This window comes from Symphalangus syndactylus, chromosome 19 (genome assembly GCF_028878055.3).
Source record: "Symphalangus syndactylus isolate Jambi chromosome 19, NHGRI_mSymSyn1-v2.1_pri, whole genome shotgun sequence".
Classification (NCBI taxonomy): domain Eukaryota; kingdom Metazoa; phylum Chordata; class Mammalia; order Primates; family Hylobatidae; genus Symphalangus; species Symphalangus syndactylus.
In genome coordinates, this window is record NC_072434.2 from 38573063 (window position 1) to 38589752 (window position 16690).

The 16690-nt window shown below is 40.0% G+C and overlaps 1 protein-coding gene across 2 annotated transcripts in view; it reads right to left on the reverse strand.

The window, feature by feature from the left end:
* Positions 1-8839: 8839 nt before the first annotated feature.
* TSEN15 (tRNA splicing endonuclease subunit 15) overlaps positions 8840-16690 on the reverse strand; it is an 82327-nt gene continuing 74476 nt past the window's right edge. Inside the window, exons 4-5 of one of the 2 annotated variants that reach the window (XM_055233773.2) lie at positions 13183-13298; positions 8840-9769 (exon numbers count right to left, since the gene is read on the reverse strand). In XM_055233773.2, coding sequence (XP_055089748.1) covers positions 13226-13298 — 73 coding nt within the window. In that variant the 3' untranslated portion in view covers positions 8840-9769; positions 13183-13225. Of the gene's footprint in view, positions 9770-10970; positions 11226-13182; positions 13299-16690 lie in introns of those variants that run through there. The other variant, XM_063613780.1, reaches the window with a different exon arrangement.

Here is a 16690-nt window from a genome sequence, read left to right on the forward strand (position 1 = left end):
CCTGTGGCCAAAAGCAGTAGCAGTAGTTACCCCCTTTTATCTCCCACCCTTTGCCCTGAATTTCTCAGGATTCCACTGGTATTGACCCATTTCAGATTATTCCAGATAGTGGGATGAGGAGTCTCGCACTCACCTGAGAAACTAGAAGGTGCTATTTGTTTGGTGATAGTGCATGCATTCAAAAAATATTATATTTTTGAGTGACAAGTATGTGTCAGGCACTGTTCTTGGTGCTAGGCATACATCAGCGATAGAAACTGCCCGACAGCATGGGACCTTTATATTCTAGAATATAAATAAAATATATACTAAGTCAGGTGAAGATAAATCCTATGGGAAAAAGTAAAGTAGGCATGGTGGATAAGGAGTGCCAAGCTATTTCAATAACCCGAGCAAGAAATGACAGTGCTCAAAAATGGTGGATGGAGATTTTTATACTCCGCTCTCAATAATTGATAGAACAACTAGACAGAAAAGCAGCAAGAATATAGAAGACTTAAACTTACCACTTGACCTCACTGATATTTATGAAACATTCCACTCAAGGATACCAGAATAGACATTCTTTTCAAGCATACATAGAACATTCTCCAGAATAGACAATATGCTAGGCCATAAAAACAAATTTCAGTAAATTTTAAAGGTTTGAAATAATCAAAAGTATGTTCTTCGAAAACAATGCAATTAAATTAGACAACAACAGAAGGAAGTTTGAGGAATCACAAAACACTTAAAAATTAAACAAAACACTTCTATCTAAACTATTTGTCAAATAAAACGGTAGGAAAATTTTTAAATTTTTGAGCTAAACAAAAACAAATACTCAACATATGAAAAATTGTAGGATAGAGCTACAGCAGTGATTAAAGTTCAGAAAATATAGAGTTACACATGCCTACATTAGGACAGAAGAGAGATATTAAATCAATAACCTAAACACCCACCATAGGAAACTAGAAATATAGAAGTTAACTAAACCTAAAGCAAGCAGAAGAAAGGAAATAATAAAGACAAAACTAGAAAACAATGAGATAGAAAAAAGAAAAATAATAGAGAAAAATCTATGAGACCAAAGGGTGATTCCTTGAAAAAAATAAACAAAATTGACAAATCTTTAGCTGATCAAAAAACAAAAGAAGACACAAATTACCAATATCAGGAAAAAAAGTGGGGCAATCACTACCAACCTTAAAATTAAAGGATTATAGGTGAATATTATGAACAATTTTGTACCAACAAATTAGACAATTTACATGAAACGGACACATTTATAGAAAGACACAAATTACCTAAACTGACTCAAGAAAAGATGGAAAATATCAATAGATCTATAGCAAGCAAAGACATTGAACTGGTAATTTAAAATCTTTCCACAAAGAAATACTCCAAATGACTTCATGGTGAATTCTAACAAGTATTTAAAAATAAATAATTCTAATACTTCACACTTTTAGAAAAGAGTAAAAGGAAACACTTCCAAATACATTATATGAACCCAGTATTACCCTGATACAAAAGTCAAACAAAGACATCTCAAGAAAAGAAAACCACAAACTGTTATCCATTGTGAACATAGATGCAAAAATCCTTAAAGTTTTAAGAAGCTGAATCTAGAAAGATATAAAGAGAATTCTATGCCATCACTAAGTGGAATTTATGCAAAGAATTCAAGTTGTTTACTATTCAAAAATCAATAGTGTAATATACCATATTGATGGAATTAAGAAAACCCACATAATCATCTCAATAGATGTAGAAAAAGCATTTTAAAAATCCAGCACCCATCAGTGATAAAAACTATCAACAAAATAGGAATACAAGGGAGCTTCTTTAACTTGGTAAAGGGAATCTGTAGACTAACTATAGCAAATATCATACTTAATAATAAAAGATTGAGTGTTTTCTTTGCTAAAAATTGGGAATTAGGCAATGTTCTCTACTCTTGTTCCTTTTACTAAACATTTTACCAAAGTTACAGCCAGTTTGATAAGGCAAGAAAAAAAATTTAAGTTATTCTAATTGGATGGAAGAAGTAAAACTGCCTTTATTCACAGACAACATAATCTTGTATGTAAAAAAGAAATCCTAATAAATCCACACATTAAAAAAATCTATTAGCACTAATAAATTTAGCAAGGCTGCAGGATACAGGACGAATCTACAAAAATCATTTTTATTTAATATACCGTTGATCCTTGTACAACACAGATTTCTATCAGGGTCCACTTAGACATGGGTTTTCTTCTGTCTCTGCCACCCCTAAGACAGTGAGACCAACTCCTCCTTTTCCTATTCCTCCTCAGCATACTCATGAAAATGACAAGGATAAAGGCTTTTAAGATGATTCACTTACTGAATGAATAGTGAACACATTTTTCTCTTCCTTTTTATTTTCTTAGTAACATTTTATTTTCTCTAGCTTACTTTCAAGAATACAGTATCTAACACATATAACATAAAATATGTTAATCAACTGTTTACATCAGTAAGGCTCTAGTCGACAGTGAGCTGTTAGTAGTTATGTTTTAAGGGAGTCAAAAGTTATATGCCAATTTTTGAATGTACAGGGGTTGGTACCCCTAATCCCTTGTGTTGTTCAAGGGTCAATCATTTTAGCAAAGAAACAACCAAAAATAAAATTAAGAATATTTCATAGCATCAAAAGAATAAAATACTTAGAAATCAATTTAACAAAAGAAATACAAGGACAAGATTTATACAATGAAAACTATAAAACATTGCTAAATACATGGAGTTATATTTCATGTTCATAAATTGGAGATTCAGTCTTTTTAAGATAGCAGTTCTCCCCAGAATGAAGTATAGATTCAACACGATCCCTATAAAATTTCTAGCAGAACAATTTCATTAGTAGACATTGATAAGCTCATTCTAAAATGCATATGAAAATGCAAAGAACCTAGAATAGCTGTAATAATCTTGAAAAAAGAACAAAGCTGGAGAACTTACACTCCCCAATTTCAAAGTTATAATAAAGGTACAATAATCGAGACAATATGGTATTGGCATAGGATAGGTACATAGATCAATAGGATAGAATTGAGAGTCCAGAAATAAATTCTTCCATTTATGGTCAGTTGATTTTTGACAAGTGTAAGGCAATTCAATTCAGGAAAGAACAGTGTTTTCAACTAATGGTTGTGAGACAATTATTGGATATTCATGTACAAAACATAAAGAAAAAAGAACATAGACACCTCATAGTATACACAAAAATTAACTCAAAATGGATCATTGACTTAATGTCTAAGTAAAATTATAAAACTTTTAGAAGAAAACAGGGGAAAAATAGTGACATTGATTAGGCAAAGAATTCTTAGATATGACAACAAAAGCATAATCCACAAAAGAAAAAACCAAAATTAAAGTTTTTGCCCTCCAAAAACATCATTAGACAATGAAAGGGCAAGGCAAAAACTGGGAGAAAAGTTTATGAATCATACATCTGATAAAGGAATTTGTATCCGGAATACATAAATAACTAATATAACTCAATAACAAGAAGACAAGCAGCCTAATTTAAAAATGGCCAAAAAGTTGGTGGCTCATGCTCATGGTGGCTCATGCCTGTAATGCCAGTGCTTTGTGAGGCTAAGGTGGGAGAATCACTTGAGGCCTGAAGTTTGAGACCAGCCTAGGCAACATAACAAGACCCTATCTCAAAAAAAGTTTTTTTTAAATTACCGGGCATGGAGGCAGGCACCTGTAGTCCTAGTGACTCAGGAGATTGAGGCGAGAGATTGTTTGAGCCCAGGAGTTCAAGGTTCAGTGAGCTATGATCACACTACTGCACTCTAGCCTGGGCAACAGAGTGAGACCCTGTCTCAAAAAACAAACAAACAAAAACAAACAAACAACAACAACAAAAACAAAAGAATGGCCAAAAAAGTTGAAAAGACATTTCTCCAAATAAAATACAGAAATAACTAATAAACACATGAAAAAATGCTCACATCACTAGTTATTACGGAAATAAAATTCAAAACCAAACTAAGATACTACTACACTTTTACTAGAGTGGCAATAATTAAAAGACAGACGATAATCAATATTGGTGAAGATGTGGAGAAATTAGAACTCTCATACGTGTGGGAATGGAAAATGGTAAAGCCACTTTGGAAAATAGTGTGGCAGCTTCTCATAAAGTTAAACATGTGTTTACTATACAACCCAGCAATTCCACATGTAGATATTTACACAAGAGAAATACAAACTTATTTCCATACAAAGACTTATGTATTAATGGTCATAATATCCCCAAACTGAAAATAATCCAGGTGTCCATCAACTAATGAAAGAATAAATAAAATATACTATATCCATGCAACTGAATACTATTGAAACAATGAAAAGTAGCAAACTATTGATATATGCTACAACATAGATAGACCTTAAAACATTATTCTAGGCCAGGAGCAGTGGTTCATGCCTGTAATTCCAGCACTTTGGGAGGCTGAGGCTGGTGGATCACAATGTCAGGAGATCAAGACCATCCTGGCTAACATTGTGAAACACCGTCTCTACTAAAAAATACAAAAAATTAAACCCGGCGTCGTGGCATGCACCTGTAATCCCAGCTACTTGGGAGGCTGAGACAGGAAAATCCCTTTAACCCGGGAGGCAGAGGTTGCAGTGAGCCGAGATTGCACCACTGCATTCCAACCTGGGTGACAGAGTGAGACTCCCTGTCAAAACAAAACAAAACATTATTCTAGGTGAAAGAAGCCACGTACAAAAACATACATACAGGTTGAGTATCCTTAAACCAAAATGCCTGCAACCAGAAGTGTTTCAGATTTCAGATTTTTTTTTCAGATTTTGGAACATGTGCATATACAAAATGAGATATCTTGGGGATGGGACCCAAGTTTAAACATGATATTCATTCATGTTTCATATACACCTTATACATATAGCTTAAAGGTACATTGAATCATCAGAAAGCACAGGTGTCACTATCTCAGCCACCCATATGGACAATCTGTGGTTGTTTGGCATCACCACATTTCCTGACTCTAAATGTAAATGCTACCAATAAGCAATCATGTTCTTATACTTATTTACACATAAGTACTTAACAGTAAAAAATATTATTTATCTTTAATATCTTAAAAAAACATGTGTTCAGGGTAATTAAGAAGCACAGTAGCAACACCAGAATCCCTGTATCAGCTGTCAGACAACAGGAGCAACGAACAACAGGCTTTCAGTCTCCACCTGCAGTGCTGTGTTCTGACTAAAAGGTTACTGTACTCTGTATGGGTTTGTTTTTTTTTTTTTTTTTTTTTTAGGTGAGAAAAAACATCAGAAGCAGTTGAAGGACCAGAAAATGGGTCCCCTAGCAATGAGGAGGCGTTCTGCTGGATAGATTTTTAAAATGTTTCCTCAAGTCATCTGCCTCATTAACAGTGTTGTTTTTTTGTCTTAAAAATCTCTTTTTATAAACTGACATGATTTCTTGTTCCGTTGCGAATCCACACTGCCCTAGTCCTTCAATAAACCCATCACACATTTTCACCATGTCCTCTACAGACACTTTTTGTGCAGTGTTAACAGTGTCTTCATTGTCATTATTATCGCCATCACCTCAATTCAGAACCACTTCAGCTATTTCACCATCAATCAGTGAATGAACAACTAGAGGCTTATTATCAATGTTAAAACATCTTCAATATCTACTTCTTCCAACTTACTGACAGCCTCTGAAGATATATTTTTTGCATGTGTAAGGAGGTCAAATATCTTTTTTTTCTCAATTGACATATGGAATCCTTCAAAGTCACCACCTGGTTCATCATCATTACTGAACATTATTGCAGGCCAGAGGTTGTGCCAGAAATGTACAACTGTGTATTTAGTCACTGGGTTCCAACCATTGGCAACAGCACACACAGCATCCTTCATCCTGAACTTCTTTTGGAAAGCTTCCATACTCACACCTCTGTTCACTGCTGCCAGCATGCTGTTCCAAAAAAAAGTTTGTATATTTACTTTTCATTGATCTGAGGATACATGATCAATGAATTATGTCACATTTGAGGGAAAGTCCATGGCATAAACACTATTTTGATAGAATTGCAGCTGGAGGATGAGCAGAACAGTTGTCAAGGAATAACAAAAGCTTCCAGTTATCATCCAGTCCAACTTCCCTAGAGTCAGCACAAGCTACTGGTACAAAATATTTTGAAACCAATCAGAAAAGATGTTCCTGGTGATACATGCCTCTTTGTTAGCATAATAATAGACTGGTAAGAAACTCACTTCTTGAAAACAGCGAGGATGTAAGCTTTTGACTATCACAGCAAGTATATACCAATACGTGCCTGCTGCATTAGCACATCCCAGTAGCTATCCTGTTCTTGGCATCTTAATTATTCTTGTAGGGGGCATCTCATAAGTCACAGTCAGTGTCTTTCCGGGGCAATAACACCAAAAGAGTGATGTTTCATCAGCATTATAGACTTGTTCTGGTGTCAGATTTTAATCAGTGATGACTTTGGCAAATTTGTCAAAAAATTTTTCCATTGCTTCATGATCAGCAGATGCTTTATCACCACAAATCTTTAAAAATTTATTGCCATGTCTTTTCTTAAATTTCTGCAACCAGCTTGTTGAATATTCAGTTCCCTTCCATTTTAAGTTCACTCTGATAGATCTTTGCTTGCTTCACCGTCAGCATACTATTAAGTGGCATGTGTTCACTGCAACGCTGATAGATCCACTCCTTCAATACACAATCGAGATCTTCATTTTAAGCTTTATGCAGTGTTTTCCTATTTTTAATCAAATTCTGCTCATCACTTTAAGCATAAAAATTCCACAGTTTATCCTTATTTTCATACATGGTGATCATTCCAACACCATACTCTTCCATAAGACGTTTCACACTTAGACTACTGTTCAGTATCTGTTCTACAGACAAACATAAATGTGTTCTCTTTTTCTTATTACTATTACCCATATGCAGACCTTTTTGACATTTTCAACAATATCTTTATACCACAGAGCAGAGAATAAGGAAAAAAACACAATGAGTAATACATGTTATCTTGGCTCCCTGTGGGACATCATGGGGAACCTGCTATTGGCACATCCGGCCTGCACATGTGTCATTTTTATCACCCTTTGTGAGTGTGCTTGCATGGGGGAATCTGGGCATTGGGTAGAAAAGATGTACTGCAGCTGATGGGGGCTGGATGGGTCTATTTTCTCTTGAGGAGGCTGAATAAACTTGTGTTGCATGCCTGCATTTTGACTAACTGCAACTCATCATGTGAATGAGGTCATGTGTGAAATTTTCCACTTGTGGTGTGCATATGTAAGGAGGTCAGGCATCTTTTTTTTCCTCATTTGTGGTGTCATGTCATGCTTGAAAAGTTTCAAATTTGAGCATTTTGGATTTGGGGATTAGGAATGCACAACCTATACTGTTTGATTCCATTGATATAAAATGTCCAGAAAAGGCCAATCTATAGATATGGAAAACAGATCAGTGGTTGCCTGGGGTTGAAAGTAGAAGCAGAATTGATTGCAAATAGGCACAAAGAAACATTTCAGGCTGACAGAAATGTTCTAAATCTGGATTGTAATGATGAGACCATACAACTCTATACATTTATTAAAAATCATTGAATTATACACTCACAATAGGTGAACTTTATGGTACATAAATTATACTTCAATACAGCTTTTTTTTTTTTAGAGGGTATGTGGCTTGGACCATACGTCTCAGAGGAGAGGTGGTAAGTAGTAATAACAGATGGCGGAAGACATTACAATAACAGGCAGCAGGTAAATGGGGTGATCAGTGTCTTGATCCGGGGTCATTGCACAGGTCCATAGATCCATTATACTTGTGCTTCATTTTTCCTCCCTGGACTATTCTTATAATAAATTCTTATATTCTTGACCCTTTAGCATATGAATCCCAGGAGGGCAGAGACATTTGCCTGTGTTTTTTTTCACAGCTGTTCACCCAGGGCCTGTCATGTAGTAGGCCATCAATAAATATTTTTTGAATGAATAAAGGGCTGAAGAGCTGACAACCAGGGGATAGAAAAGTAGCTATGAGTAGAGCTCAAGCCAGGTAGCTCTTCCAAGGCTCTGAGAGTGTAGCCCTAGAGGCCCTTTAACTTGAATCACTTCCAAGGCTCAGGATGCTGTGCTCCTCCACACCTGGCCTACTCCACTTTTTCATCCCATTAGTAATACTTCACCACATCTCAGGCCCATGTGTTTCAATTGGAGACCAGGCAATATTTCACCACATCCTTCCCTATCTTAACTTCTTTTTACAGCTCAATGTTAAAACAAGTTAATCGAAAACACCCCCTCAAGCTCACACCATTTACTCAGCTCTTGCTATCCTGATTGCCGTATTTTTCACTTTATCTTTGGAATTTTGCTCCATTATTTTGCATTTCTGACAGACAGAAGAGAATGTCTCTGACTTGCCACCTTGAGAACCTCCTTCTAAGAACCCAGCAACCAAAAGCATAACACAATTGGTTTTTAAAGAATTGAGGTCTGGCCGGGCGTGGTGGCTCATGCCTGTAATCCCAGCATTTTGGGAGGCTGAGGCAGGTGGATCATGAGGTCAGGAGATCGAGACCATCCTGGCTAACATGGTGAAACCCCATCTCTACTAAAAACACCAAAAATTAGCCGGGCGTGGTTGTGGGTGCCTGTAGTCCCAGCTACTCAGGAGGCTGAGGCAGGAGAATGGTGTGAACCCGGGAGGCGGAGCTTGCAGTGAACCAAGATCACACCACTGCACTCCAGCCTGGGCAACAGAGCAAGACTCTGCCTCAAAAAAAAAAAAAAAGAATTGAGGTCTTACTCTGTCACCCAGGCTGGAGTGCAATGGCACGATCATAGCTTACTGCAACCTCAAATTCTTGGGTTCAAGCAGTCCTCCTGCCTTAGCCTCCTGAGTAACTGTGACTACAGGCACTTGTCACCTGCCTGGCTAATTAATTTTTTTTTTTTGTAGAGACAGGGTATTGCTATGTTAGACCAGGCTGGTCTACAACTCCTGGCATCAAGGGATCCTCCTTTTGGGTCCTCAGCCACCCTAAGCTCTGGGATTACAGGTGTGAGCCACTGTGCCTGGCCTAAAAATGTTTTTTAAACATTTTGAAAACACCCACCACGCTTTAGTGAGAGAACACTTTTCTTCTATCTCCTGTTGCATTACTAGTCCATTAAATTTCTTCACCCCACTCCTGAAGATGCATTGTCTACAGCTGCACCTGGCCCGACAGTCCATTACAAAGGCCCTGATTTAAATCCTGCTGGGGAACCACCTATATTGTTGTCTTACCAGTGGTCTCCCAGGCTGTAAAAATCTCTGGAGACTTGTTTATCATTAAATTTTAAAAAGGCAAGAAAATGAAAATCAGAACAACCCTAATGTAAAATTCCTACATGTCTGTCCCTTTAGCAGCATCTAACTTTTTATCTTTTCATGTATTTCATATACTCTCACCACACCTACACACACACACACACACACACACACACACATTCCTTTTCATTTTCCTTGCTTGCTTGTTTATGTTTGGTTTCCAACCCTAAGTATTGGAGCTGAATTCTGTATTCCATCTATTAGTGTCATCACAGAAGACATCACATCTTCCTGAGTTCATTTATCATTCCTCCTCCTCTCTCGACATCCTTTTAAATATGCAAAGTCTCATCACACTCATCACAGTATCACGGTCCCAGCAGCAGTCGTAGCTGCACTTGTCTGCAAAGGAAATAAGGGAAAGATTGCAAGAATATGATGTGAATACATAGTCTACCTTGGAATCATGGACTCATTCATTTTTCATGTATCCAGAAAATTTTTACTAAATTTCTAATGTGTGAAGGTCACTGTGGAGGTGCTTCAAGGAATGCTAAGATATAAAACACAGTCTTTACCTTTAAGAAATTGCCACCAAGTAGTGGAGATAAAACATATGGAAGAAGAGGGTAGGGGATGACAAATGCTAAGCATTAGAGTGGGGGCTTCAAAGGAGAGCAGGGGTCTGGCCAGAGGAGGTGGCATAGAGACAGTGACTTGGTGGTGCCATTTGAACTAGGTCTTAGAAGATGAGTATGGCTTGAAAAATAGAGAAAGGGAGGCAGAAGAGAAGGAATTCTAGGGCAAGGGAGCAGCATGAACAAAACCGTGGAAATGAAGAGCTTAAACTGTATTTGTGTATGAGACCAACAGCAGGGGCTCCCCCTTCATCAGATGTAGAGCAACAACATCTGGGTGAGATGTCCAAGTCTCACCCGGAGATTCTGCTGGAGCACTCTTCCTACTTCTCTCTGGAGGGCCAGCTCCTTCTCACAACTTCAACTGTGAGATTATGTGTCTGCTTCTCACAAAGGCCCTTCTCTGACCACCACATCTACAGTAGGGCTCCTTCCTGCCAATGTCCTCTCTCTCTGCCTCCTTCTTTCCCATCATAGCGTGTCATAATTTATAATCATTTTGTTGATGTTTGTCTGCTTGTTTGACTCCAATGGTAGCATCAAAAGTCTCTGATAACAGAGACCAGGACTGATTGTTTAGTGCCTGAAAAATAGTAAGAGTGCAATTAATATTTGTTGATTGAATGAGTGAGTAATTGAGTTATTAACGAACAAATGAAAGTTAAACGTTTTTGAGACAGGGTTGATGATTTTATTTATTTTGCATTTAATGAGTGCATACTTTATTACTTGTCTTTAAATCTTTCACCAAAGTTCATTTATTAAATCTATATTTTTTATTTCAGGGAAAGTCACATGACTTTCATGGGACTTGGACACTTTTGCTTTCATAGGTATCTTTGTCCAAAAAATATTAAAATTATGTTTTACAACTGTGTTAATATAATTATGCATATAATACAATTTGGATTGTGTTCTTTTTTCTTTTGATTGAAAAAGAAATTAAAACATCCTGGGCCTCTAAAAGCATTGTGGGACCTAGGTGCTGTACTTCCTGTACCTAATAAGTAAATCAGCCCTGTGAGTAGTAAAATTGTTTTCAAAGACTTAATAGAAAACAAGGCTAGACAAATAGTATGGGAAAAGATTATAGAAGGACTTGTACACCAGATTTTGAGTTTAGTAAATTTCAAATTTATTTAGGAGGCAATAAAAATCACAGAGAGTTTGAGCTAAAGAATGATATTTCAATATGGCAGGGCCATTGTAGGAAGAAGCAGCTGCAGGACAAACGGAGAAGATGCTGGTCAAGAAAGCTCCATCCGGGAGGAGGTGAGGAGCGCCTCTGCCCGGCCACCCATCGTCTGGGAAGTGAGGAGCGCCTCTGCCCGGCCACCCACCGTCTGGGAAGTGAGGAGCGCCTCTGCCCGGCCGCCCCGTCCGGGAGGAAGTGAGGAGCGCCTCTGCCCGGCCGCCCCGTCCGGGAAGAAGTGAGGAGCGCCTCTGCCCGGCCGCCCCGTCCGGGAAGAAGTGAGGAGCGCCTCTGCCCGGCCGCCCCGTCCGGGAAGAAGTGAGGAGCGCCTCTGCCCGGCCGCCCCATCTGGGAAGTGAGGAGCGCCTCTGCCCGGCCGCCCCGTCCGGGAAGAAATGAGGAGCGCCTCTGCCCGGGCGCCCCATCCGGGAAGAAGTGAGGAGCGCCTCTGCCCGGCCGCCCCGTCTGGGAAGTGAGGAGCACGTCTGCCCGGCCGCCCCGTCCGGGAAGAAATGAGGAGCGCCTCTGCCCGGGCGCCCCATCCGGGAAGAAGTGAGGAGCGCCTCTGCCCGGCCGCCCCGTCTGGGAGGTGAGGAGCGCCTCTGCCCGGCCACCCATCGTCTGGGAGGTGAGGAGCGCCTCTGCCCGGCCACCCATCGTCTGGGAGGTGAGGAGCGCCTCTGCCCGGCCACCCATCGTCTGGAAAGTGAGGAGCGCCTCTGCCCGGCTGCCCCATCTGGGAAGTGAGGAGTGCCTCTGCCCGGCCACCCATCGTCTGGGAGGTGAGGAGCGCCTCTGCCCGGCCGCCCATCGTCTGGGAAGTGAGGAGCGCCTCTGCCCGACCACCCATCGTCTGGGAAGTGAGGAGCGCCTCTGCCGGGCCACCTATTGTCTGGGAAGAAGTGAGGAGCGTCTCTGCCTGGCCGCCCCGTCTGGGAAGTGAGGAGCCCCTCTGCCCGGCCGCCCCGTGTCTGGGTAGAAGTGAGGAGCTCCTCTGCCTGGCTGCTCCATCTGGGAGGTCTACCACGGAGGCCAGAAGCAATGTGGGGGCTGGACGTGGTGGCTGACGCCTGTGGTCCCGGCACTCTGGGGGGCGAGGCGGGTTGATCACTTTGGGCTAGGAGTTCGAGACCAGTCTGGCCAACTTGTCGAAACATGAAGAATACAACAGACAAACCAACCAACCAACTCAATGACAACAAAACAGGTCTACCCTGGAGTCATACTCTAATTTTTTCTATTTTCCTCCCTTTCTGATCCTTTATCCCACTTTCTTTTTCTTCCTCTTCCTTCTCCCTCTTCTTTGTCAAATAGAGGATTGAGTTATTATCACTGATCCATATAAAGTCCCTCTCTCATTTATTTTAACTCCCACCCCCATTTCTATTCCCCGACTTCCCATGTGCAACCTTCCTAATATGTTTGATAAGCATCTTTTTGTTTGTATGTATTTTTAGAAAATGTTTATTGTTTTTGTATGCAAAAAAAATTAATAAAAAAAAAAATTCATCCTGAAAAAAAAAAAAAAAAAAGAAAGCTCCAGAATGTGGTTCAGACCCCACGAGATGAAAAGGATTGAACTGTGAGTGATAGTGATGCTCTTCTTGCTAGAAGAGCAAAAGCTAACCTGAGAAAACATGTGAATTTATCTTACAACCAACTCTCTAGGGAGGGTGGATTCAAAGATGGCTGTGTTTCTGAACCAGAACTGGGAGAACGGTGTGATCAGGAACAGAAGTAGTGTCATCCAGAGAAGACAGACTTGGTGGGGAGTATGATGGTATTGATTTGGGATATGTTTTGGGGAAGGGATACTAGCTGAACAACCAAATGGAACATCTTAGCAGTCAGGCACTTAGAAACATAAATCTGGAATTCTAGACCTCCAAAATTTTAAACAATGTTCAGACAACTTCAAGGTTCTTTAAATCATAGTACATGAATAATAAATCAGCAAAGAATATTTCTAACCATCCAAATATTACCTCCTCTTTGTGCTGGCTGATTTGTCCCAGTAATCATCCCCAGTTAAGGGGTCCCCCAAGTCTCCTGCCTCTTCATTCTTCTTAGCCAAGGAAAAGAGAGATTCAAATAAATTCTTCTGTAATAGAAAGTAAATGTTAGGTTTGATGAGTTCACTCTTATTCTCAATGGGCTCTAATTAAATGAGCTAACTGGTCATAGATGGTTAACTGGTCATAGATGGTTAGCATTATATCTTTAATTAGTAGAGGCTTAAAATCTCTCTTTTTCTGTAAACCTGATTAGGAAGCTGGAAGCTTGCAGCATTTCAACAGGTCCCAGCCAAAAACAAGGTTGGGGTAAGGGCAATTTCAGCATGTAGTGGGCAAGGAATAATTGGAGTTCATGTCTTCCAGTCTCAATGTTGGTACCCTGTGAGACAGATGCTACAGTGGGCAATTTCTCCTAAGCTCCATCCCTACCCTAAGCTACCAGGCTGCTGTGAATTTTTCATATTAGAATCAGGCTGTATTACAACACTAGAGTGATGAGAGTATATGCTGTTCCTCTAGATGGAATTTGAGCAATCTATCCCTTCCTTACAAAATTCTTCTGACACATTCAAACTTTTACATTTTACCAGGAAACCAGGACATGAAATCACAGATGCCAGTGTCTTCTATTTGTAAAATGGAGGAAATATTAGTGGTTGGCTCATGGGATGGCATGAGAATTAGTTAATTTCTGTACAGCACTTTGAAGAGTGCCCAGTTCATAGTAAATACTCAATACATGTTAGCTTTTTGGTTTTTATTATGGTCACTCTCATCCAGAGTCCTTCCTGTATCTACTACATTTTATTTCCTGAAAATGGAAATTATACATTATCTGCATCAAAATCACTTAAAGGGCTTGTTGAATGTAGATTATTGGCCCCCACCCCAAACCAGTGAAAAGTGAACTCTGGGAATGAAGACCAGAAATCTGAATTTGAACAATTGTTTTTTTAAAATAATTTCAACTTTTATTTAGATTCAGGGGTACATGTGTAGGTTTATTACATGAGTATACTGCATGATGCTGAGGTTTGGGATATGAATAATCCCATCACCCAGATAGTGAGCGTAGTACCCAACAGTTGGATTTTAGTCTCTCTGGAGTTTGAGACCACCAGTCTACTGGGTTTACATAAAGTACAGATGAAATTTCTGCCTTGGCCTTCATGTCCTGCTACTGGACCAGTGATGCAATGTATTCCAACATCTAGAACTCCAAGCCCTGAGATGTGCTGATTGCCCAAAGCATGGGAGCCTTGGTTGGGCTAATGTCAATAAAGTCACTCTGAAGACCACCTGACTCCTGTTCCACCCCTCAGTCTTGTTCTAGAACCTACATCATGATCTGTTATGGTCAATTCCCAGCCTGCGGTCATTGGAGGGAGCCTACCACAGTGATCAGTTTTCCTAGAAGGAGCTTTGTTTAGAGAGCCTGCTGATGCTTTCAATGTATCTGTCACTACGTCAGTCACATCACATCCACAACACACATGATTCCTGCTGCCTTGTGACTGTGAAGTATCTGATTCCCTGGCACATCAGCATATCAGATGACTCATTGAAACACAACTCCACTGCATGAGACATTTGAATTTAGCCCATTGGAGTAGCCTCACCCCAGAGCAGCTGTTGCATGTCTCATATTTTAAGTACAAGAATCCTGCCACATCATCATCAGAGCAACCACAATACAAAGTAATGAATCCTTAGATATCTATAGGACTTTCTGGCTGGTTGTCAAAGAACTTCCACACTTATCTAGCATTACCCACATTGGGAGTTAAAAAATACAAGCGTCTCTTCTGCTTTACAGAAAATGGAACATCAGGAAGTTTATGTGGGCTGGGCGCAGTGGCTCACGCCTGTAATCCCAGCACTTGGGGACGCTGAGGCAGGTGGATCACCTGAGGTTAGGAGTTCAAGACCAGCCTGGCCAATATGGTGAAACCCCGTCTCTACTAAAAATACAAAAATTAGCCGGGTGTGGTTGTGCATGCCTGTAATCCCAACTACTCAGGAGGCTGAGGCAGGAGAATTGCTTGAATTCAGGAGATGGAGGTTGCAGTGAGCTGAGATTGTGCCACTGTACTCCAGCTGGGTGACAGAGCGAGACCCTGTCTCAAAATAATAATAATAATATGACTTAATTCAATTTACATAACAGATTCAAGGCTAACATGGCATGTGCTTCACAATGCAATGCTAAGATCCCTTGGTGTGGGTTTTTCCTGCCACCCCACACTGCTTCCAACCACTGTATTACCAGGGTAGAGAGAGATTAGGAGCACCAGCTTTGGGTCTACTGTTTGAATCTTGAGTCCATCACTCACTAGCTTTGTGATTTTGAGAAAACCCACTTCATGGGAGGGAGGTAATGATACAATATAAAGCACTATGCCTAGTATACAGTTAACACTCCATGGTTTTTATGTGTTACTTTCATTGCTGTTATTAACTACAGATATCACTGCTTGCCATCAGTGATGATGGTTCTGACCAACATGACTAAGATTCTAGCAGGAGCCTGCCTCCTCTCCTACATACCTTTTGTGGGTAAGAGGACAAAATGGCTATTATGTTCTGTGCTTGTCTTTCTTTGCTTTGATAAAATAGAGAAATCCTTTGGAACTTATTTTCCAATTGCCAAGAACATTAAACTAAATTACTACTGTATGATATTATGTTTGACAAAAGTAATAGAATTTTTTCCCCCAGAAAACCAAATTTAAACTTTATCCTTGTCCCAACTCAAATGAGTTCAGTTACTCTGTTTTGTTCCATTAACTTTTTGACCAGTGTTAAAAATACTAAATGCTTAAGAGATACACTGAGTCAAATGAGTGGGTGCACTATGATTAGGCAAGGAAGGGATGTTATATGAGTTTCCCTGATACCTGCTTGCCTTGATGAGCTGGTCCCTTACTAATTTCTCAATAATATGTAGAAATTAAGAATGAATATATTAAATAAAGGAATAAACAAAAATGATGGCACCTAGGGAACCATTTGCCTTAGATGATATAATCATTACTTTCATTTAATTACAGTCTAGAGACTTATGAACAATAATTTACATTGTTGCCGCTACCTCACATATTCTTTGTTCTACATAGAACAACACTTACCAGGAACTTAATCGGCCCTTGGGGAAGGTGGCAAAGGCAGAGACCTCCCTGTTAGGTTAAGGGCCATGGAGGTTCTCAGTGCAGAACAAACCACTCACGGAGGCCACATCCTGGAGGATACAGTGCAGTAACACAATAACCTGTATTCTCTGAACTCCTAATGAGGGTCATCCTCTTCCTGCCTGCCACTACTCCTCCCCAGCCAACTCCCCAGCAGCAGCTGGTGCCATGGGAATTTCTCACACCCGGACAAGACAAACAAAGCACCACACCACAGACGCTGTGCGCTACAGAGAAGCTGTGACATGCAGAGAAGCGACCCGTGAGGGGATGCAACCTAAAAAAATAGC